The sequence below is a fragment of the Rana temporaria genome, chromosome 9, assembly GCF_905171775.1.
Source record: "Rana temporaria chromosome 9, aRanTem1.1, whole genome shotgun sequence".
NCBI classification, from domain to species: Eukaryota; Metazoa; Chordata; class Amphibia; order Anura; family Ranidae; genus Rana; species Rana temporaria.
In genome coordinates, this window is record NC_053497.1 from 98824356 (window position 1) to 98849656 (window position 25301).

The 25301-nt window shown below is 44.1% G+C and overlaps 1 protein-coding gene across 1 annotated transcript in view; it reads left to right on the forward strand.

The window, feature by feature from the left end:
• Positions 1-419: 419 nt before the first annotated feature.
• Positions 420-25301, forward strand: part of MTMR8 (myotubularin related protein 8) — a 56137-nt gene continuing 31255 nt past the window's right edge. The window contains exons 1-5 of the mRNA XM_040323957.1: positions 420-503; positions 3126-3248; positions 7283-7445; positions 19729-19886; positions 23606-23734. Of these exons, the coding sequence (XP_040179891.1) occupies positions 480-503; positions 3126-3248; positions 7283-7445; positions 19729-19886; positions 23606-23734 (597 nt within the window). The 5' untranslated portion in view covers positions 420-479. The remainder of the gene's footprint in view (positions 504-3125; positions 3249-7282; positions 7446-19728; positions 19887-23605; positions 23735-25301) is intronic.

The following is a 25301-nucleotide window of genomic DNA, read 5'->3' on the forward strand; positions in this document are numbered from 1 at the left end:
ACCCTCTATGTATGCAGGTTCCAGCAGTACCCTCTATGTATGCAGGTGCCAGCAGTACCCTCTATGTATGCAGGTGCCAGCAGTACACTCTATGTATACAGGTGCCAGCTGCACCCTCTATGTACACAGGTGCCAGCAGTACCCACTATGTATGCAGGTGCCAGCAGAACCCTCTATGTATGCAGGTGCCAGCAGCACCCTCTGGGGATAGGACCCCCCTATAACGTACACACAAGGCAGTCTCTATAGCACCGCTCTAATGTACACACCAGCCACTCTATAGCACCGCTCTAATGTACACACCAGCCTCTCTATAGCACCGCTCTAATGTACACACCAGTCGGGCTCCCACGTACAGCTGTAATATCGCGATTCTTGGTCGGGCGGTGATGTCAGCGGTCACGTGGTTGGAGGGGGCCGGCAGGAAGAAGGAGGGCGGGGTGGGGACAGGAGATGGTGAGCTGATCGGGTAGACAACCATGGAGCATATCTCCACCCCAAAGGTGAGCGACAGACCGAGGTGTGATTGTACTTCTCCTAGTGATCAATAAAGTTCTCTCTACTTCTCTGTGTGCATTGCGATTGCTGCGAGCCGTGCCTGTCCCGGGATGGATGGATGGTCCTGGGGACAGCAGTGATGGGATGCATTGAGGGAAGTGGAATGGGGATTGGAGATGAGGGGGGAGGAGGTCATAGGACAGATTGGGGCAAGTATGATGGGGGAGATCATACAGTGGGGAGGAGTAATGGGGTGTATAGGAGTGGGGGACCAGTAATGGCACACGTTTAGAGTAATGGGTTGCATTGGGAAAGAGCAAAGGCACTTGTAGGTGATGAAGACAGGGTCTGAGGTCTCATTGGATAAGGTGTGATGAGGACAGTGTCTGAGGTCTCATTGGATAAGGTGTGATGAGGACAGTGTCTGAGGTCTCATTGGATAAGGTGTGATGAGAACAGATGTGATAGGTCTCATTGGATAAGGTGTGATGAAGACAGGGTCTGATAGGTCTCATTGGATAAGGAGTGATGAAGACAGAGGCGATAGGTCTCATTGGATAAGGTGTGATGAGAACAGATGTGATAGGTCTCATTGGATAAGGTGTGATGAAGACAGGGTCTGATAGGTCTCATTGGATAAGGTGTGATGAAGACAGGGTCTGATAGGTCACATTGGATAAGGTGTGATGAGGACAGAGGTGATAGGTCTCATTGGATAAGGTGTGATGAAGACAGAGGCGATAGGTCTCATTGGATAAGGTGTGATGAGGACAGAGGTGATAGGTCTCATTGGATAAGGTGTGATGAAGACAGGGTCTGATAGGTCTCATTGGATAAGGTGTGATGAGGACAGAGGTGATAGGTCTCATTGGATAAGGTGTGATGAAGACAGAGGCGATAGGTCTCATTGGATAAGGTGTGATGAGAACAGATGTGATAGGTCTCATTGGATAAGGTGTGATGAAGACAGGGTCTGATAGGTCACATTGGATAAGGTGTGATGAGGACAGAGGTGATAGGTCACATTGTTCACATACATGAGGAACACCTGTGGGAAAGGTGAAGTCGCTATGTCTCCAAGATCTATGTGCAAATGAGTTTATATTTTTCTTCCCATTATACTCTATGGACATTCCCTTCTGTCATTCACCTTTTTATGGCATAAATAAATAAATAATAATCCCACCTAATCTCAATATTAAATATGGCCAATGATATTTAAAAGTAGGTTTGCAAAAATAAATTTGATATGTCTAAAGACTCTGTCACTAATTTATTTTATTTTTTACCATTCTCTATGGGCATTCCACTAAGTTCCATTATTCTCTATGGGCATTCCATCTCCCTGTTAAAGTCTATGGGCATTCCATTCTGTCATTCCTTTTAGTATGTCCCACATTGGATAAGGTGTGATGAGGACAGGGGTGATAGGGTAACGTGATGGGGTGATAGGTCACATTGGATAAGGTGTGATGAGGACAGGGGTGATAGGTCACATTGGATAAGGTGTGATGAGGACAGGGGTGATAGGTCACATTGGATAAGGTGTGATGAGGACAGGGGTGATAGGTCACATTGGATAAGGTGTGATGAGGACAGGGGTGATAGGTCACATTGGATAAGGTGTGATGAGGGCAGGTGTAATTGGGTAACATGTGATAGGTCACATTGGATAAAGTGTGATGGGGGCAAGGGTGATGGGTCTCATTGGATAAGGTGTGATGAGGACAGGTGTAATTGGGTAACGTGATGGGGTGATAGGTCACGTTGGATAAGGTGTGATGAGGGCAGAGATGATACGGTAACGTGATGGGGTCATAGGTCACATTGGATAAGGTGTGAAGGGGGCAGGGGTAATTGGGTATGATTTTAGGCCATGACATGTCCCCAGTAAATTTTTTCCTATGGTGTTACAACCTACCACACTACCGGGGTGCTTACAACTGCCTCCTCTTTTCCTGCTGTTGCTGCTCAAGCTCCCCTTCTACACTGGTGATCCTGCCACCCGTGTATGGCACTTACCTGCCCCCTTTCACAGCTGTAGAAGCAGATCACCAGGAAGTGGAGTGACTCCCGTGGGAGTCTCTCCCCGGAAGTGGGTGCAAATACCTGTGTGTGTGTGTGTGTGTGTGTGTGTGTGTGTATATATATATATATATATATATGTTATCTGCACCCCCCCTCCCCCTGAAAGGTGCCAAATGTGACACCGGAGGGGGGAGGGTTCCGAAAAGCGCAAGTTCCATTTTTGGGTGGAACTCCGCTTTAAGGGAGTTCCTTGGGGACCCGCAGGTCACCTGAACTAGTGTCCCCTTTGGAAGATTTCCCCTCTATTACTTTTCTGGGAACACCCAAAAATAAACAACCCCAGTGTGTTTGGCTTCAAATGATGGCATCTTTGGAAGTCAATTGACTGACCAGTGGGAATTGCAGGCTAGACATCTGCCTTCACTAGAATGTATGCATTTTTGGAATACATATCGTAAAGCTCAATTATTGTCAATTTATGAGAGTTTAGATAATTTGTTTTGTACTTTTATAAAGCATATTTTCAGGTAGTAGTGCAGCAAACTTTGTTTGTACTTTTATATGTTTCAAATATCCTTTTTTTTGTTACCTTATCCTAGGTAGAGAATGTGAAACTGATAGACAGATACACCAACAAGAGGCCTGCCAATGGCACCTTATACCTTACTGCCACTCACCTTATTTATGTTGATGCTACTGCTGGAACCCGTAAGGAAACTTGGGTATGTATTGATCCTCTCTTCTAAAATTTCTGTCTTAGTCAATTCAGCTTTCTTTTTTTTTTTTTTCTTAAATCAGATTTTATGCTCCGTTCATGTCTCCGAATCGTGGGTGGGACCGCTGCGATTCTGCCCGCGATTCACAATAGCAGCAAATCAAGGGATGCCCATGCATTATTCGCCAATTTCAATAGCACCCCAAACGCGGCAAGATTTTCCCACGAGTACATGAGCTTCTTTTGGGCGACGTGTACTGCAATTCTATTTGCGCAATTTTACCACGATTATCGCCCTCGTACGCCAAGATGTGAATCAAGTCTTTTTTGCAATAAAGAGTCAAACAACACCGTAATAAAAAAATTGCTACACTGGGCAAGAGGTAGAAAGTACAAGAATACGAATACAATCAAAGGGCGATCATATCCAATAAATAGTACACATGCTTTTCATTACACTTTGATCGAAAAGAGCGACACCGCGTGAACAAAATGTGAGAACAAGCTTATAGAGCTTTGATTTTAGAGGAGTTTCCATGCTGCCGGAATAGCAGTATAGTGTTTTGCATTAAAAAGTGTAAAACAATCTACGCAAAGGTAAATAGAAAACAAAAAGCAGCTTGCTAATAAATTGTGATACAAATTTTCATAATATATATATTATGTCAGCAGCGCTATAGATCTAACAAATATTGTGCAAACAGTTGCAATATGAGACAACAAATATTAAACATACATGTTCCAATATGAAAACGCAAAATAAAGTGGCAAAAAAGTGCAATATGAGACGGCATTCAATAAATTGCGGATATACAGCCAACATTTAGCCGTGCATAAAAGTAACAACTAATGTGCAAATATAAATGTCCTTATATCATATAAAGGAAATTGTGAAGTACACAGTGGAAACAAAGAACATTAGGCCCCTTTTACACTGAGGAGTTTTTCAGGCGGTACAACGCTAAAAATAGCGCCTAAATACCGCCTGAAAAACTCCTGCCCCAGCCTTCTCAATTTCACACTGAGGCAATGCGCTGGCAGGAGAGAAAACAATCTCATGCTAGCAGCATCTTTGGAGCGGTAAGAGGAGCGGTGTGTATACCGCTCCTTCCCATTTAAAACAATGGGAAACCGCGGTAATACCGCCCGCAATGCGCCTCTGCAGAGGCGCATTGCGGGCGGTATTAACCCTTTTTCGGCCACTAGCGGGGGTTAATACCGCCCCGCTAGCGGTCGTTTCCCGCGGCAATTCCGACGGTATAACGCCGCTATTTTTTGCGGCGCTATACCGCCTCCGCTGCCCCGTGTGAAAGGGGCCTTAGTATGTGTTCTTCCAACTCAGGTGTAAGGAGATCCACCACTGACTAGGAATATTCATCATGCCTCTTACCAGAACAGATGGGCCAAAGGTTATAGTGGCCAAAAGCGCATAAGGTGTTATCACAGGCTGGGCGGTCATCTAGGAAAACAATGGTCACCATTCCACAGTCAATCCCAATGGAATGCCAGGAAAGAAATACAAATCTCCACCGTGAAGTTCATAATAAACATCAAATTTTAAAAAAAGCTCACAAGGTTTACTGGAAAGCTTCTGTCGGACTGGCTGCAGTACACAAGGGCCGAATGTCAGCCATGGTCAATAGAAACTGGCCCCACATTCAGCCCTTGTGTACTAGGCTTTATTTCTCATCTCCTAGAGTTAATGAGAATTTAAAACCGGCATTGCAGGGGAAGGCCCCACTGTTGTTCATTTTTTTTTTAGTTACCAGAGTTAGGGGTTGGGGTCCATTTTACACCAGATAAGTTGGAACATTTTTTTAATGCGTGTTAACGCAAGAAACTGTGAAAAATAGGTTAAGTCAATGGGAACAGTTCACACTGGTGTAATATTTTGTTTTGTGCTGCTTTGAGCCAGAAAAGGGCAAGCAAGCCTAGGTTTTATTTTAATTTTATTTTTAATGTGCTGCAACACATGCTTCATGCATGTCAGCACAGCACACATTAGTGCACAAGTAGAACAGCAGACCAGCACAAGTTTGGCTCCTCCACCGTGCCATAAACTTTTTACATCTTACAGGAAGTACAGTAAAACCTTGGTTTGAGAGTAACTTGATTTTTAAGAGCGTTTTGCAAGACAATTTTGACTTGATATACAAGCGATGTCTTGATTTAAGAGTAGCGTCATGTCACAACTGAGTATAAAAGAGACGAGAGCAATATGGTTACATTTAATGAAGGTACAACTTCGCTTTGATATACAAGTGCTTTGGATTACAAGCATGTTTCTGGAATAAATAATGCTCGCAATCCAAGGTTTTACTGTAAAGCCTCGTACACACGGTCGTTTTTTGTGATGGAAAAAAAACGACCTTTTTAAAAACATCATTTAAAATGATCGTGTGTGGGCAAAACGTTGTTTTATGTCTTCTGAAAAATGACAAAAAAAAAATTTGAACATGCTTCAATTTTTTATGTCGTTATTCAAAACGTTGTTTTTTGTGTCATAAAAAATGATCACGTATGGGCTAAAACAACGTTTAAAACGATGTTTTTAAACCCGCGCATGCTCAGAAGCAAGTTATGATGTGATGCTTGAATGGAACAGTGCCTTCGTACGTGTTGTAAGTAACCACGTTTTGCTAGAGCATTTTGAAAAAACGATGGTGTGTAGGCAACGTCGTTTTTTAAAATGAAGTTTGAAAAACGTCGTTTTTTTTCATGAGAAAAAACTACGTTTTTTTACAAGACAAAAAACGACCGTGTGTACCTAAACTGAAAGTAAATCCTAAAATTTGGGTTTATCAGAGCAGAAATGGAGGAGAAATATTTCAATTGAGACATTGGTTCTGGGGACAATTATGGATGTCCTGATTCTCATTAGGGAAATTTCCCTTCACTAATGGCAAAGAAATGACAGGGGTTTTAACCTTTCTTACTCTGTTTCACGTTAACCAATGTACTGTGGTGGAGCGGCCACTGTAGGCAGAGATGTAACCTATACGTCGCTGCTTACCTCTAGGTTAAGGGCGTGTTCATGCACACCCCCTGCCTGTCTCTTACTGTGATTGTACACAACGAGGGCCTGTCCGCAAGTCCCAGCCAATAAATTATGACTGGGACCTGCTGATTGTCTGTGTGCAATCACAGCCCAAAGCTCTGTGTTGGTAAAGGGAAGGGTGTGTAGGAAGGGAACGATCTGTGAGTTTCTTATCCTTGCAAAGCAGGGATGAGAAACTGAGACATCAGTTAGTAAAAGCAGAACAATGTACACATATTACAGATAGTTAGGCACATATTTAACCCTTACATCATCCTAGATGGTAACACCTTCCCAGCCGGTGTCACTAGTACAGTGAAAGTGCATAGTATTATCACTGGTGATGTCAGTGGCAGTTAGTCAGTTCTCCCCTGTGTCAGTTTGACCGCTGCAGTATCGCAAGCCTGTTTATAAGTCGCTGATCGCCGACATTCGTAGTATAAAAAAAAATCCAGTATATATACCATAATTTGTAGGCGCTGTAACATTCACGCAAACCAATCCGTAACCACTTATTGGGATTTTTTTTATCAAAAACATAGCAGAATACATTTTGACGAAGTAATTTAAAAAAACATTTTTACTGGATGTTTTATAGCAGAAAATAAAAAAAATCGTGTTTTTTTTTTTTTTTTTTCACTCTCCAAAATGTTGGTCATTTTTGTTTATACCCCATAAAAAGAAAAAGGGCAGTGGTGGTCGAACACCACTAAAAGAAAGCTCTATTTCTGTGAAAAAAATGATATAAAATTTGTTGGGGGACAGCCTTGCATGACCACGCAGTTACCAGTTAAAGTAGCGCAGCGCCGAATAGCAAAAAATGGCCTGGTTGTGAAGGAGAATAAATCTTCCGGAGTTGAGGTGGTTAAAAAAAAGTTTTGCCTTTAGTTCTACTTTTGATCCCATATTTTCCTGTATCAATGTTCTGTTACAGATTTAGTTAATAAGTTTCTTCCTGGAATTAATGATTTGCCTTGCACCTTCTTCCAAACTTTCTTCCTCAGATTGCTCACCACCACATTTCCTCTGTGGAAAAACAAGCGCTCAGCACAACTGGTTGTCCACTTATAATCCATTGCAAGAATTTCCGAGTGATCCATTTTGTCATTTTGCGAGAACGGGACTGTCATGAAGTTTACACGTCATTGCTCAAGCTATCGCAGCCAGGTACACTGCAATCCCAGAAAATCCTTCGAAACCACTGTATATTCCCATTGAACCTTTTTTCTCTTACACCTGTTATAAGCGTGGAATTTAGAATACAGGTCGGAATATTGCTAACATTTCCCAAGAAAGTAAAGAGCCATGCATGATAAATTGCTATTACACTCAGTGGCCCAGATTCTCGTCCAGTGGCATATCTTTGTGCGGGCGTAACGTATCCTATTTACGCTACGCCTCCGCAACTTAGACGGGCAAGTGCAGTATTCTCAAAGCACTTGCTCCGTAAGTTGCGGCGGCGTAGCGTAAATAGGCCGGCGTAAGCCCGCCTAATTCAAATTTGGAAGATGTGGGCGTGTGTTATGTAAATGTTATATGACCCCACGTACATGGCGCTTTTTACGGCATGCGCCATCCGTGGACATATCCCAGTGTGCATTGCTCCAAAGTACGCCGCAAGGACGTATTAGTTTTGACGTGAACGTAAATGACGTCCAGCCCCATTCACAGACGACTTCCGCAAACGACGTAAAATTTTAAAAATTCGACACGGGAACGACGTCCATACTTAACATTGGTACGCCGCATGTACGCCTCATATAGCAGGGGTAACTTTACGCCGGGAAAAGACTAACGTAAACGGCGTATCTGTACTGCGTCGGCCGGGCGTACGTTCGTGAATTCGCGTATCTAGCTGATTTACATATTTCTAGGCGTAAATCGGCGTACACGCCCCTAGCGGCCAGCGTAAATATGCAGTTAAGATCCGACGGCGTAAGAGACTTACGCCGGTCGGATCTAATAGAAATCTATGCGTAACTGATTCTAAGAATCAGGCGCATAGACACGACCGCTCAGACTCAGAGATACAACGGCGTATCTGAAGATACGCCGTCGTATCTCCTTTGAGAATCTGGGCCTGTATGTGGCCTCAGCAGTAAGGATGAGCTCCGGCGTGTTCGCATAGAACACGTGCAGAGCCCGCCAGGAAGTGAGCACGGCGCTTCGCTAATCAAAGCCAGGGAGACATTGTCCCGATGCTCGGCTGCAGGGATCGTGAAATGTCTCCCTGGCTGTTATTAGAGCAGCGCTGTGCACACTTCCTGGCGGGCTCTGCACGTGTTCTATGCGAACACGCCAGAGCTCATCCTTACTCAGCAGCCAATCAAGTTCAAACTTGCCTTTGAAAATGATAAAAAATACAGACGGCCCAGAAACTTTGATAAATTTGGTCTTTTTGTGAACGGTCAGTCACCAGCTATTAAAGCGGGGTTTCGAGCATACGTTTTTTTTTTTGCAAGCTAAAATTAATCACATTATATAGTCCCTAAAACATATTAATAGCTCCCCAATCGTTCCAGAAATCATTTCAAACACATGCCTTATATTCTCCAGCTGTATCCATCATATGTGTGGGCATGTGAAGCCCAGTTCCTTTTTCTTCCTGGTTTTCAGGGAGGTGTCTCTTGAGAAATGAGTGTCATCATTTCCCAGGAGGCAATGGGGTATTAGGACAGGAAGTTGAACCACTTAGAACCAGGAACTAGGCAGATTACGAAATTTGCCTAATAACAGCCAGATAGAAGTGAGTAAAAAAATGTTTTTTTTTTTACATTAAAGGCAAGCTGTTAATATAAAGTTAATTTTTAGGGTGGAACTCTAGGTGAGCTCTAGGTGAGTCCCTAGACCTAGCAAACCCAAGATACAGATCCCAAATGAAGGTGCTGTGACATCTGGGACACAGCAAAAAGAAAAAGGTGGTGCTGCCTTTCTCTAAATGATCATGGCAGAACTGAAAATGATTTTCCCCGGCATAAACGTTTCTTCTTTTTGACGCATAGTGAGAGCGAAAAAAGGATTTGGTCCTAAATTGCATGTTAATTCAAAGCCACTGTGTATTAGGCTTGTTTCCAATATAAAGACAAAATAGTACCTTTTACTTTTAAATTGGTAGGAGAGGATATTTTATTCTAATACATTTCAAGTGATTGTAAACCTTCGGATATATATAAAAAAAAAATAACCAACATATTATACTTTATCTGCTCTGCGCAATGTTTTGCACAGAGCATTCACAATTTTCCTTTAGGGTCCCCTGCTGGTGCTCCTGGCTCCTCTTCCCTGCAGAGTGCCCCTATAGGATGCTCTTTCCAATGCGGGCACTTTTGTGCGCTGAGCCCCGCTGGCTGTGTTTATGGGCACAGACAGTGGGCTCAGTCCTGCTTCCTGCCCCCTTGTCATAGCATTTAATTGACAGCAGGAGGAGCCAATAGCTCCCACTGTTATCAATCTGCTCAATGAGGAGGGAGGGAGGGAGATCCGCTGCTCTCGTGCACAGTGCTGGATCAGGCTTAGCTAAATACAATGGGGGGCTGGGGAAGAGATCCTAGACAGTCTTTTTACCTTATTGCAGAAAATGCATTTAGGTTAAAAACCTAAACCCCTAAGAACCATAATAATAATAAAAAATGAATTAATGTAAAATACACAAATAAAAATAATCATAAATAAAAATTAAACAAATTAAATAAATGAATACTAAGTAATAGTAAATAATTAGCCCCTTACCCTTAACCCCTAAAAAAAAAAAAAAAAGACAATATAAATAAATACCCAAACACCCTAATACAAAATAAGTTACTTTTATTATTATTGTTAATAATAAAAAACGTTTATTATTATATAATAGATTTTTTAAGGTTAGGGGTTAATTATTATTTATGTATGTATTATTACATATGATTATTTATGATGACTTTTAGTTATTTGTGAATTTAGTTTACATTTATTTATTCATATATTATTGCTATTTTATGATTTTAAATTTAAACTGAAAATTACGCAACAAACGCGCAAAGCGCATTTGTATCCATTTCTATGGGTATAAAAAAGAGACAAATATGCTCAAATCTGCCCGATTCAAGCTACAAAAAATACCTCCCAAACTTTTTTGAGCTTCACGTGTTTGGCTTCAGGCGACTTGGAGTGGAGATGTGAACCAACTCCATAGAGAATAATAGATTTTTTTCGCCTCCAGCTTTTTGGAGCTTCGAGCTACAAAACACTGAGGTGTGAATGAGGCCTAAGATGCCTCTGCTTTTCTGATTGCAGGGGCAGTTCATGCCCAATGGTGCTTTGCACTATAAGACAGGTAGTTCTGAGGAAGAATGTATATGAGACTATGAAATGGGATGTTTGGGGAAGCAGCGAGGGACCCAGAGGCTGCGGCTGTACAAACTTAGTAAGTCTTTCTGAATTTTTTTTCAACTATAACTTAAAGGATAAATCTGCTTTCGTGTAAAAAAATAGCAGATAAAAATAATATAGCACATACCATTGCTATGCAGGTTATATTGTCAATAAATGTTAATGAAAACAACTTTCTTTATCGTACATCACGGGACACAGAGCGGCATTCATTACTATATGGGTTATATGGAGTACCTTCAGGTGTAGACACTGGCAATCTCAAACAGGAAATGCCCCTCCCTATATAACCCCCTCCCATAGGAGGAGTACCTCAGTTTTTCCACCAGTGTCTTAGGTGTTAGTCATGGTTTAGCTTGCCTCCACATCCTTGGGATTAGGTGAGCTAACCGGTTCTGTCCAAAAAAGCCTCAGCGCTAAAGTGGTCAGTAACCGGACCCCAAACCCTTGGGGTATAGCCCATAATGCTTTTCTTTTTAGAGAGCTGGACCCTGGGCCCAGAACTTAGAAACCTTTGGGTGCCTAATGTTTCTGTTGCCAGAGTGCTATATGGGCCCAGGACAGTGGATCCTTCATAGGAACCCAGGGCCTGAAGGTCTAGACATCCCCACCGAGATGGGGGAAGATTGGGCCTCTTGCTTGGCAAAGTCCTGCGGCATGGAGCAGGTAAGTGAGGGGAAAACTTGCGGAACTTGGTTCTTAGCAGGTTTTTTCTGGGGGGTCACAGGGGACATGCCTAAAGTTATGCACTGCATCTGGCAAACTAGTCACATATCATAAAGATAGGATGGCTCTCTATGTATTATTCCCCATAAGATGTGACCTCCCTTGTAGTGTTGGAAAAGCATTGAGTGGGGCCTGTGTGATATAAAAGTATATGTGTGTGTCAGAGAGCTGTGCTTACCTGCAAGCCTCCAGGCGATGCTCCATTCAGTCTTCCTCCTCACGGCCTGCAAAGCAGGCAAAACGCTGACCTCCTCATGGTTCCAGGCTGCAGGCTGCAGTTTGCTGGAGCAGAGAGGTCCCTTCCTCCCAACCCCACCCCACCCCTGTCGGGAGGGGCATTTCCTGTTTGAGATTGCTGGGGGGGAAGGGCGGGTCAGTGGCTTAAGGAAGGGGCGGCCCTTCCTTGTTTGTTCCATATAGCTCATTCAATACTTTGGAACTGAGGAGGAAAGACCAGAACGGCAAGCACGGGGCGCCGAGGACACACAGTGGCCAGAAAGAATATTGCAGTCTTCAGAAAGACTGTTTTCAAGCCTAGGAATAGGCTGTTTCTTTTCCATCTCATAGTTTTTCTTGCAATACTACTCAGGGGGACAGAATGTTTTTTTTTTCCTAGATTTAAAAAAAAAAAAAAAAAAAAGATTTTTTTTTGAAAAAAAAAAAAAAAAAGTGTCATCTAGGGGAGAGGAAGCATTTTTTTATCCCCCAAACAGGTGTTTGGGCATTTAACTATTTATAAGTCCCAGGTACCAATAAGTAGCAGGTGTACCTCGGTATTGTACCATGGCATCAAAAAACAAGGGTACAAGAGGTGGGGATTCCCCCAGAGAGTCTGAGGTCTCGGACAAAGCTATGCCGCTGCTTTCCCCACAGGGAGCCTTGGGGCCATCGGGATCTGGGGCTGGAGCTGACGCGGGTCAGTCCAACCCTAAGATGGTCACGGAGGAGGTATTACTCACCTCTTTAAAAGAGATGCAGAAAAGCATGGGTAAAATGATAGCCGCAGCTATGCGGGGCAGTAAGCGGAATAGATCTCCGTCGCCCGAGCGCGGACCCTCAGAAGAGGAGGTCCTTTCCTCAGGGGAATTGGACGACCTCTTGGACAAGGACCAAGTAGGTTCAGGGATCGAGGATCCGGATACAGAGGAGTCTGGGGCAGTCTCCCTGAGGGAGAGCTGGTGGATTCAAGGATTGTCGGACTTGGTCCATAGGGCATTCAACTTGCCAGTACCAGATCTCCAGGTATCGACGGTTTCAGCTTTGGGCTCACTGAGGGCGCCTCAAAGCAATGCTGTGTTTCCGATCCATCCTCTATTAGAGGGAGTTTTGTTCCAAGATTGGAACAAGCCAGATAAGATCTTCTTACCACCTAAGAAGTTCTCTGTCCTATATCCTATGGAAGAAAAATTTTCCAAAAGATGGGCTACTCCTGCAGTGGACGCAGCCATCTCATGTGTTAACAAATCGTTAACATGCCCTGTAGAAAACATACAGGTGTTCAAGGATCCAGTTGATAAGCGCTTGGAAGCACTACTTAAGAACTCCTTCACTACTGCAGGGGCAGTAGTACAGCCAGCTGTGGCTGCGATTGGGGTCGCTCAAGCATTATCGGATCAATTTAAGCAGATGCTTAAACTTATTCCTGCCCAGCAGGCAGAAGAATTTTCGGATGTCCCTAAGGCCATATGTTTTACGGTAGACGCAATCAAGGATTCTATCCAGCAAGCGTCACGTTTATCGTTATCCCTTATCCATATGAGAAGACTCTTATGGTTAAAAAGCTGGGAGGCTGAGCCCCCATGCAAGAAGCTCCTGGTAGGGTTCCCCTTCCATGGAGGACGACTCTTCGGAGAAGACCTAGATAAATACATTCAGACCATTTCAAACGGCAAGAGTACTCTCTTGCCAACTAAGAAGAAGGTTCAGGGGCCTGCGTTTAAACGACAGTATTCCCCTGGGCAGGGGCCCTCTAATGCCAAGCAGTATCGACGGCCTCCTGCAAAAGCAAACTTCGGCTTCAACAGCAAATCACAAGGACAGGCTGTTAGAGGCAAAAGGCAGTGGTTTCGCAAACCAGCAAAACCAGCCCCCAAGCCAACCTTATGAAGGGGCGCCCCCACCCACGAAGGTGGGGGGAAGGCTGCGACTCTTTTCAGAGATTTGGGAAGCCAGCATTCCCGACGAGTGGGTACGGTCTTCCGTGGCCACAGGCTACAAATTAGATTTCCTAAGGTTTCCTCCTCCTCATTTCCAGAAGTCGAGGATTCCAAACGATCCGGAAAAGGGAGCCGCATTAAGATCGGCATTAGATCATCTACTTTCCCAGGAAGTAATAGTAGAGGTACCAGTCCTGGAACAGGGGCTGGGTTTCTACTCCAACCTATTCATCATCCCAAAATCCAATGGAGATGTCAGGCCAATTTTGGACCTAAAGATGGTAAATGCATATCTAAAGATCCGCTCATTTCGGATGGAATCCGTGCGGTCAGCAGCTGCCACACTCCAGAAGGACGACTTCATGGCGTCCATAGACATAAAGGATGCCTACCTTCATGTTCCAATTTATCAGCCACATCAAAGATATCTACGCTTCATGGTGGCTTCGTGTCACTTCCAATTCGTGGCGCTTCCCTTCGGGTTGGCTACGGCCCCCCGGGTGTTCACGAAGGTCCTAGCTCCGATCCTAGCCAAGCTAAGGATCCAAGGGGTCACGATCCTAGCATACCTGGACGACCTCCTAGTCATAGACCACTCGTCTCCCGGCTTGGAGCGAGCAGTGGCCCTCACGGTCCAATACCTCGAGAGGTTCGGCTGGGTCCTAAATCGAGAAAAGTCAGCTTTCCAGCCCACAAGGCAGTTGGAATATCTCGGCATGAGATTAGACACAGAACAACAAGGAGTGTTCCTACCTCTGAGGAAGGTAAAAGCCATCAAGGAATTAATCCTACTGGTTCTAAGCACTCGCATCCTACAGGCAGCCATCCTGTCAGCATGGAGCAGAAGGCCACAGGCCTTGGATATCCCGTTGCCGCTCTTATCAAGAGTCCGACAAAGTCTGTGTTGGTGGTTAGACCCTCAGAATCTACTGAAGGGGAAGTCTTTCAGCCCAGTGGCTTGGAAGATAGTGACCACAGATGCCAGCCTGACGGGCTGGGGAGCAATTTTGGATGGTTGCACTCGCCAAGGTACTTGGGCAAAGCCAGAGAAGCAGTTGCCCATCAACATCTTGGAGCTCAGAGCTGCTCGACTAGCCCTCAGGGCTTGGACGTCAAAATTGCAGGGGTTCCCGGTGAGAATTCAATCAGACAATGCCACGGCCGTGGCATACATAAATCACCAAGGGGGAACCAGGAGTCAAGCCGCTCAGAGAGAGGTGAGCTTGATTCTCCTATGGGCAGAGGCGCATGTGCCCTGCATATCGGCAATATTCATTCCAGGAGTGGACAACTTTCAGGCGGACTTCTTAAGCCGCCAGACTCTATGGCCGGGGGAATGGTCTCTGCATCCACAAGTCTTTCAAGCACTCTGCCAAAGATGGGGAGTGCCGGACGTGGATATCATGGCATCGAGACTCAACAAGAAACTAGACAGGTTCATATCCCGCTCAAGGGATCCGATGGCCTGCGGAACCGATGCGTTGGTTTGCCCTTGGCATCAGTTCAAACTTCTTTATGCGTTTCCCCCGCTCCAGTTACTACCCCGCCTGCTGCGCAGGATCCGGGTGGAACACATACCAGTCATCCTGGTAGCTCCAGCATGGCCCAGAAGGGCATGGTACTCACTCATCCTAAAGATGGTAGTGGGAGACCCTTGGACTCTTCCTCTACGGCCAGACCTGCTATCGCAAGGTCCGATCCTCCACCCTGCCTTACGGCATCTAAATTTGACGGCCTGGAAGCTGAATCCCTGATTCTCAGGGGTAGAGGTCTGTCTCAGAAAGTAGTCTCTACCCTAATCAGAGCCAGGAAACCGGTCTCTAGGGTGATTTATTACAGGGTCTGGAAGGCCTATGTAGGCTGGTGTGAGTCCAAGCGATGGCTTTCTCGCAAATTTACCATCGATAGAGTATTAAGTTTTCTCCAGCTAGGAGTGGATAAAGGATTGGCATTAAGCACAATCAAAGGACAGATTTCTGCTCTGTCAGTGTGGTTTCAGCGGCCGCTGGCCACCCACTCGCTGGTTAAGACCTTCCTTCAAGGGGTCTTACGTATTAGACCTCCAGTTAAATCCCCGCTTTGTCCGTGGGATTTAAATCTTGTTCTGTCAAGTTTACAGAAACAACCGTTTGAGCCGTTGGCTGAAATTCCTTTGGTTCTACTGACAAGGAAGTTAGTATTTTTGGTTGCCATAGTTTCCGCAAGAAGAGTTTCGGAGCTAGCGGCCTTATCCTGTAAGGAACCATATCTTGTTTTTCATAAGGACAGGGTCGTTCTCCGCCCTCATCCTTCCTTCCTACCGAAGGTCATATCCAGTTTTCATTTGAACCAGGATTTGGTATTACCATCCTTCTTCCCTAAACCTACTTCCAGAAAGGAAGGGTTGCTGCATACCTTGGATATTGTCAGGGCCATGAAGGCCTATCTTAAAGCTACAAAGAAGATCCGGAAAACAGATGTGCTGTTCATTCTACCGGATGGGCCCAAGAAGGGGCAGGCAGCTGCAAAGTCCACCATTTCTAGGTGGATTAAGCAATTAATCACTCAGGCCTACGGCTTGAAAGGGTTGCCTCCTCCAGTATCATTAAAGGCTCATTCTACTAGAGCCATGGGCGCCTCCTGGGCAGCACACCACCAGATCTCTATGGCTCAAGTTTGCAAGGCGGCAACCTGGTCTTCTGTCCACACGTTTACAAAATTCTACAAGTTGGACGTAAGAAGGAATACTGATACTGCCTTCGGGCAGGCAGTGCTGCAGGCTGCAGTTTGAGACCCTCGGATTCCGGGGGCTCCTCTTTTTTGAGTTAAATTTAAAATTTAAAATTATTTTTCTCAACTAAGTTGGATTTATTATGATTTGAGTATATCTCTAAATTAAATCCTTTTGTCTTGGAGATGTTCTCCCTCCCCTCATTGTAAGCATTGCTTTGGGACATCCCATATAGTAATGAATGCCGCTCTGTGTCCCGTGATGTACGATAAAGAAAAAGAGATTTTTAATACAGCTTACCTGTAAAATCTTTTTCTTGGAGTACATCACGGGACACAGAGCTCCCACCCCTCTTTTTTGAGGACCATTTTGGGAGGCATACTGCTTGCTACAAAACTGAGGTACTCCTCCTATGGGAGGGGGTTATATAGGGAGGGGCATTTCCTGTTTGAGATTGCCAGTGTCTACACCTGAAGGTACTCCATATAACCCATATAGTAATGAATGCCGCTCTGTGTCCCGTGATGTACTCCAAGAAAAAGATTTTACAGGTAAGCTGTATTAAAAATCTCTTTTTTTCTTTTTCTCTAAAATGCATGGCAACCTTAAGGCCTTCTGTACACAGTTGTTGTTCAGAACTTCCCCAGAAATGTTATTTCCTGCTTGTGTGATTGGCTAACTGTTTTCCCTGAAGTCTACACTAAGATACAAGTCAGAATTCAGTCATCCTATGCAACAAAAATGCAATTTTTGGTGAGATACTACCAAAGGGTAATTACTAGGGTTGTCCCGATACCGAGGTCGGAGAGGAGACTGAGGGGGCGGAGAGCCGAGCAGTCCTCGGGTATGTATAAGACATGCCACTGTAGGAGAACTGCTGCCGCCGTCTAGTTGTTCGGCGCTCAGGGAACATAACGGCTTTCATTTGAATAGCTGTGTGTTCCCCGCCGCGCATCGTCATAGCCCCTCCCCCTTGTCCGGGCACTTTGCTAGACAGGTCCCAGGATTGGACGGGTGATCTGTCTATCAAAGTGCCCGGACAAGGGGGAGGGGCTATGATGACGCGCGGCGGGGAACACACAGCTATTCAAATGAAAGCCGTTATGTTCCCTGAGCGCCGAACAACTAGACGGCGGGGGAGACCTACACAAAGCCGATATTGGGAGACACAACGCTGCATTTTGGGGGGAGACATGGCTGCTTTTTGGGGGGAGTCATGGCTGCGTTTTAAAAAAAAGTATCGGTATTCGGTATCGGCGAGTACATGAAAAAAAGTATCGGTACTTGTACTCAGTCCTAAAAAAGTGGTATCGGGACAACCCTAGTAATTACCAGTACTTATAAAGTGATGCAGACCTTGCAACGTTACTCATTAGAACACTGTAAGGGTTGATAATTGATTAATAATGTTCTGCTGCTGGTCCGACAGAAGTCATCGGTTTGGCCAGCTTCTGTCAAAGGGGCATGACCATAAAAGGTCTGCCAATCGGCCCCCGATCAGCGCTCTTAGCCAATGATGGAGAGCGCTGATCTGAGTGTTCTGGTGGGGAGGCCACTCCCCCTGTCAGGACACAATTGCATAGCAGGGGAGTTTGCTGTACTAACATTGAGGTTAGTCCAATGGCTCCATCTGAGCTGTCAGTTTTTTTTCCCCTTCAGCCCTGCTGGGTTGAATGAAAATAAACTATTGGTGTGTACCAGGCTTTAGCCAGAATACAAAGAGCACCTCAAAGGATCACTGCGTATATTTCCTGAAGGCCATGCTGTAAAACCTTTTTGCTTCCTTTATCACCAGCCATATTCAAACATCCAAAGCAGATTTGAATCTGTTTGGTGGTGTTAACATTTCTTAGCGTTAATCTTGATCAGCAAGGAGCATGCAGCAGCCAAATTTCTTAAATGCATTATAAAAGCAGAGATTCTTAAAACGGGGGTTCACCCAAAAATAAATTTTTAACATTACATTCAGCCGAGTTGTCCTAATGACAATCGGCTGTTTTTTTTTTTTCCGCACATACCGACTTTCACCGCCGCTTACGGGTATGTCGTCTTCGGGACTGGGCGTTCCTATATGATTGACAGGCTTCCGACCGTCGCATACAGCGCGTCACGGGTTGCCGAAAGAAGCTGAACGTCGGTGCGGCTAAAGGCCCGTACACAAGATTGGATTTTCCGACGCAAATTGTGTGATGACAGGCTGCTGTCGGAAAATCCGACCACTTGTATGCGCCATCGAACAATTGTCAGATTTTTCACCAACAAATGTTGGATAGCGTGCTTTTAAATTTTCCACCAACAAAGCTCCAAAGTACAAACACGCATGCTCAGAAGCAATGCTCACCATAACACAACAATAGCAGAAGTTTTTTGTTTTTTTTCCTTTGTTTTCCTCTCTTTAGTGACCCCTAGGGGATGGGGCTCGAGGAGAGTTTTTCTTTTGTTTTTTGTTTTAATCAAAAGACGGGAAGGTAAAATTAAGGGAAAATTCAGGCAGAAATAGGAAGGGAACGTACCTTAGAATAACAATAGTGGTAGTATTCCTAACTAGGCATATTTTAATTTTTTTTGTTATTTGGGTTTATATTCTTAAGCCTATGAAGTGTTAATTTGATATGTTGCAAGGTCTAGGTACAATTGCTGATTGTATCTATTTTTTCTAGTGTGGTCGGGTGGCTAAATTTGTTTCTTTTTACTGTAATATAGGTTTATTCCTTCCTTCGATATTGCTGATATTGTTTATATGTTTTGTTATAATTGAAAAAAAAACTTAAATAAAAATTAGCAGAAATTGCCCAAAGGGTGGTGCTAAAGAGCTGAAAAATGTGTAGTTTTGTGTTTGTTGGCCAACAATTCTTTGCCGTTTGTATGCAAAACAAGTTCATGGCCAATGCCCATTTGGACAAAAGTACTACGATTTGTCTGCGGAAAATCCGTTTGTCTGTACCAGGCTTTAGATTGCCAAAAAAAACACACACGTAGACTGCTGTGCTGCAGCAATGCCTGTGTGTATTTGACTTGATTGGCCAGTTATGATAGTAAGCTTAATGTCACCTCAATAGAATATTATGTCCCTCTTTTTTTAGTAATATTTAAGTGATGTGCAATTATAGGCCAGAAGAGGATATTTCTTTCTTTTCCTTCTGAATGTGTTTATTCATAGGACTGGATGGGTACAATTTTCTCTTTTTTAAATTTGTTTTATGGCTCAATCAATTATTATTTCTTGGCAAGTTTGTAATGTGATGGCCTCCCTGTCTTGTTTATTGCAACCATGATGAATTTGCTTTGTTATTTGGGCTGTGAGCTACGAGTACAGGAAAATGACCTTGTGTGCTTCACGCTTCAGCAAACATGCTGGATTCAAAGGAAAGAGTTTTGTTACACGGATTCTCTTATGGCAGTCTGTGCTTCTGATGAAACTAAACAAAACTGGAATCTAAAAGCAGATTTGGAATTTATATTTATAAATGATATTTTTCTGTTTCCATAGTAAAATATGAAGAACTGTATGCATTTTCCTACAATCCCAAATCTGATCAAGATGAGCGGCTTATGGATTGGAAGTTAATTGACCTGAAAATGGAATACATGCGAATGGGAATTCCTAATGATTACTGGGTGTTTAGCGAACTCAATGAAGACTTTAAGGTTTGTATTTTTACCATTTTGTTAATTGGAAGATTTATTGCTGTGTTAACTTCAACGTGCCCGTGTAAGAATCATTGACAGGTATTAACTTGTAGCATTAAGGGAAAATGAAGTTTATTACTGAAGATTTCAAAGCATAGCAAGAGATATGTATTAGAGGAGAGAGCAAGGCATTTATCAATAGCTTTTTCTAGCTTGGATCTAGTGTGTCTTTGTCACCAATCACCAAACGGGTACGTACGATAAAATATCTGTCTTGGCAATGTTTAGCCATGGCTTGTGAACACTAGCATGGATGATCATCTGCTTTGGCGCGCATGTGCTAAGCAAATCATAGGAGTAAACCGGCTTCCCAAAAGCACTTAAAGCGTAAGGCTTTTTTTTTTTTTTGGATCGAGTGAGAAGAGTTAGAATCTCTGTTGGTTTTTTCCCTCCATTGGGGAAATTTGTGTACACTTCCTGTATGCAAAAACACACCTCACACACCTCTCACACAGCTCCCACTTTTTTATATCCCCTGTGCGAGTATGTCCATCTTTGACTTTCTTCCCTCAGGTGCTTGAGTTTTGGTGGGCATGGTGCACTATCCTTCGCGCACTGTGTCCCACCGGACAAAGAGCTCACTCCTGGTTGCGCTCTTGATGTGGCTGTGCTAAGCATTGGGTTGCCTGGGCCGTGGGATCGCACCCTGGGTCAGGTATATTTCCCTGAGCCAGGGAATAAGTAGAGGTGTTTACAGTGTATGTTACCCGTGCCTGTGAACAACAAAGACTATAATTGAGCCTCCAGGAGATGCCCTTCTCTGCCTCCCCTTGTCCAGTTGCCTCTCTGCCTGCTCCCCGTTGCTGTGGTGTGTTGCCTGGCAGATTTGAATTTGAGTTCCCCTTCTCTCTGAACCCAGTGTTTTCCTGCCCAAGACCTTCGTCTGCAGATTATCCTGTCTGGACCTTCACCAAGACCACCTCACCAGCTACCTTGGTCTTTCATCTTCAGCGTGAGTCTTTGAATCCTGGTAAATTTAACCTGGTTTGCCATATTGCTATCCTGCATAACTTTCTTCTTGCTGTGCCATTTTGCTGCTCTGTAGATCTTGGACTTAACCCTGCAGTCCAGCGTTGTTGTCCTTGACTTCTCTCCAGCTAAGTTCTACTATGATCTCGCTGTGTGACTCTCTGGTCCCAATGAATTTCTACTTGTAGCCCCACATCTTGCTGCATGCCTCCCATATATATCAAAGTTTCTCAAAAAATGCCCTGTGCATTGGGTTCTGCGTCATTTGCCACCATGTTCTCCCTATCTCCTCGCTTTCCTCATGCTCCTATTTCGTAATAGTCATCAGCTACTGCGTGTCCATCCTTTGTTCGCAGACCATGTAAGCCCAATAGCCCTGCTAATAAACCTTCTACACAGTGAAGGTTCATCCCCATCCCTGGAGGTGGGGGGCGACGTCTACTGACATTTTCTATTGCTTAGAGCAGAGCCATACCAGCCCTTTTAATTCTTTCAGATTTACAGCCACAAAGGCTGGTCATCTCCTTCCCTATTTAGAAAACTTACAAGGGCTTTCCAAATCCTGCACAGGGCTCCTTGTCCATTTAGGGACACGTCTCATCTTGGCCTTAAAGCGGATATTCGAAAATAATAAACCTTTCCAACCCCTTTAATGCCCCTCGGTTGCTCCTACATGAGCACTTCCCCCCAGGTTTTGCTGGCGGACTCGTTGAGGCTGTCTGTGCCCTGTTTTCTTCACTCAGGGTCACTTGGACTCTTCCCCTACATACATTTTCTATTTTCTTGGTGCTTCCCATCTGGTTTTTTTTTCCCTCTCCACATGTGATTTGTAGTTGCCTAAGCACTTGCCTGTGTTTCATTACAAATCTTAATTATTTGAGTGCTTTACACACCCAGAGATCCTCAAGCAACTCTAACTCACTGATATTCACCAGATCGGCACATAACCTCTGGGTGGGGTGCCCTCTTTCTCTGGAGCATGCTGATTGTTTCCTCCATACTATGCAATCTAAAACCTGAAGTAGTTCTCACCTAGTGTGATGAAACTGAAATCCGTCTTAAAACATCATTCTGCAACTTCTTCTGTTTTGATTTACCAAACACCTAGCCCTTAGTATCCTGCAGGTATTTTTTTTTTCTTTTATATCTTCCTAACACCTTGACTCTCTCATTCCCTGTGCACCCTTTTTACATTAAGTTGCTCTTCTTTGTCACCCAGTGTGAATTTCATTGTTCCTTGGGGGCCGCCTTATAGTTCTCTTGCCTACTCACATCAACTCCCCTTGTTTTCTTGGGGGTTACTCCCTTAAAGGGTCCTTTTGTAAGAACAGAGGATTATTTTTTCTGTTGTCCCCGTTGGCCATTGTTTTGCCTTGACTTCCCCTATTGTCTTTCTGGGAGCATCCTTCTTTTTTCTTCTGCTAAATGCAGAACAATGTATCTTCTAAGCCAGTCTTTCTTGTTTCTCTGGTGCTTTTCCTATAAAAGTTTGTGGTAATTATATTTTTCCTCCATCAAACAATTTTGACATGGCATGTCAATTTTCGTTTTGGGGTCAGGACTGTCATTGGTGACTATCTGCCATGTCTTTTCTTGGGAACTGACCCCACTTCTGTTTTCCCAAATGGTGGTACCTTTGTGGGATTGCTTTCTCTTCTTCCACACTGCTTCCCTACCTGGTTCTTTTGAAGATGTCAAGTTCTTAGCTTTTTTTTTTTTCAGCATAAAACATGTTTTTTTTTCAGTTTGCGTGCCCACCACCTGATCCTTTGTTTACATTTCGAAAACGTTTTTTTTTTAGATGGCTACTAGGACCTCTGTTTATGCATGCTTTGGTGCCAACTGTCTGTCTGGACCTGTTGGAGCTGTTTTTTGTTATTGTGTGGGGACATCCTATGGTCAAAAAATCAATTCTTGTGTTCTGTACTGTATGATTAAGATAATAGGAATTTTGACATACCTATAAATTCCAAATCTTGGAGTACAGGACAGGTTCCTCCCCTCTTTCCTCTGTGAACTCATTACTGCTTGCTAACAGTTGGTGGGGGTCTATGCATACACTGAGAGCGGTCCCAATAAGGACGGTGGTAAAATAGCGGTAAAACACCGCTATTTTACTGTTGAATTTGCAGCGCATTTCGACCTCTAGCTGGGTGCTTTTAACCCCCCGCTAGCACCAGAGAAAGGATTAAAACTGCCCGCAATGCACCGCTACCCATTGATTTCGATGGGCAGGAGAGCATTAGCAGCGATGAGTTCACCGCTGCTAATGCACTACAAAGAAGCTGCTGGCAGGACTTTTTCTTACGCCCTGCCATTGCACCGCTCCAGTGTGAAAGCCCTCAGGCTTTCACACTGGAGTGTGAGGAGCAGCTGTTTAAGGGCGGATTGGCAGGCGCTATTTTTAACTATGTAGCGCCTGCAAAACGCCCTCGGTGTGAAAGGGGTCTTAAGCATTTGCGTGTCCATCTACTTGAAGGTAGTGGCCTATAACCCATAGCCTAAGAATCAGTTTCCACTGTACTGTATGTACTCCAGGGTATTAAATTTACAACATTTCTTACAAATTCACGTTTTTGGTTCCAACATGTTTTTTTTTTCCATTTGTTTATTTTGACTTGTGTTTTTGAATTCTCTCTGTTATTGCAAGTTTGTATTTGCTCTAGTTTTAGGAGATTTATACATTTAACTTCTGCTTCCTTTTTCAGGTTTGTAGTACTTACCCAACTTGTCTGGTTGTGCCTAAAGAAGCCTCTGAAGCTACAATAATTGGAAGCTCAAAGTTCAGAAGTAGGGAACGGTTTCCCGTATTGTCCTACTATTACAAAGAAAACAATGTGAGTCACATGCACTGAAAATATTGTGACACATAGATATGCACATGATAGAAAGGGAAGCTTGGATTTCCTGACCATGACAAAACAGGAAGCTGATATGATTTATCAGTAATGCTTTGTGCACAGATGAGTAATAGAGATGTTCTAAATGTAGAGAGCAACTCCACCAAAATGCATTTCTTTTCACCCAGGGTTTGGCTTTGAAGGATTAATAGCTTGGCTTCAGTAAGTGGCCTGTGAATTCCCCATATATTACTATGGTCAATCTTCTACAGTGCGCCGACAGCGCTACTGAAATCTCTTTTGAAAGGAGATGGTGTACAGCACATCATAAAACATCAGCAATGTTGTGTCATTTGTTGTGTAATAATTAAGCAGTCTCCCACGCCAGGGAGGCCGGGACCGTGTCATCATAATGGTGCGACATATGGCTACCGCCCCATGGGCACCGCTCTGTCTTTTTTCCATTTTCTCTGTAGGGTAGGATCGTCCAGGTAAGGCCTACCTGATGCCAAGAATATAAAGTGGGGAGCAAGTAAAAATAAACTAAATATAAAAGGGGGAGGGGGGGGACAAGAGGAATAGGGGAGAGGAAAGTGCGGGGTGGTAAGGGTAAAGGTAAGTAAAAGTACCCACAAGCATGGAGTACCAAGGTAGCAGATTCGAAGCGGCCTCTAGGGTGCCAGTTCGAATTACAGGACCGTTTGAGAGGGCATATCTCTATTTTCAGCTGGTTACTGCGCCAGCGGTGTCCCTCTGCATTGCCTGGCCCTACACCGAAAAAATAAATGCATTCCACAGTTGCCAAGTGTTGGTGAATCACGTCGCTCAGTTTGAATCATCCGAGGCTGGGACATTTCCTGCAGGTATTGCTGCAGGAGGAGAGACTGCCTTGTTCCACTTTTCAACTTATGAACGATCGGCAGCATTGAACTGAGAAAGAATGCTGACAAAATGCTATTACTGTCAGTGCTATAAGGCATGCTCCATCCCAAAGGCTTTCACAGCTCTCCCTCTTGAGCAATGTGTAATCGGCGTTCCTCAGATTTTTTATTTTAAGTTTTTTTTAAGCAGTTAGGAAAATCATGTCCTGGACTGACTGGTTTTAAAATAATGTATTATTCTAAATGTACAGGTAAAATGATCCTTTCATTATTTTTAAGTGCTCATCACCTGAGATCACAGAGCACCACGAAAAATATTTACCGTATTTTCCGGCGTATAAGACGACTGGGTGTATAAGACGACCCCCTAATTTTCCAGGAAAAAATTTGGTTTTGGGATATACTCACTGTATAAGACTACCCCCTTCTTACTAGTCTTTCTGGAAGCTGAGGGGGAGCCAGAACCGCTGACAGAAACGGGCTTTTTCAAATCTCACTGTGCCATTACATTACATTCCTCACTGTGCCATTACATTACATGCCCCCACTGTGCCATCACTTTCCCCTCACTGTGCCATCACTTGCCCCTCACTGTGCCATCACTTGCCCCTCACTGTGCCATCACTTGCCCCTCACTGTGCCATCACTTGCCCCTCACTGTGCCATCACTTGCCCCTCACTGT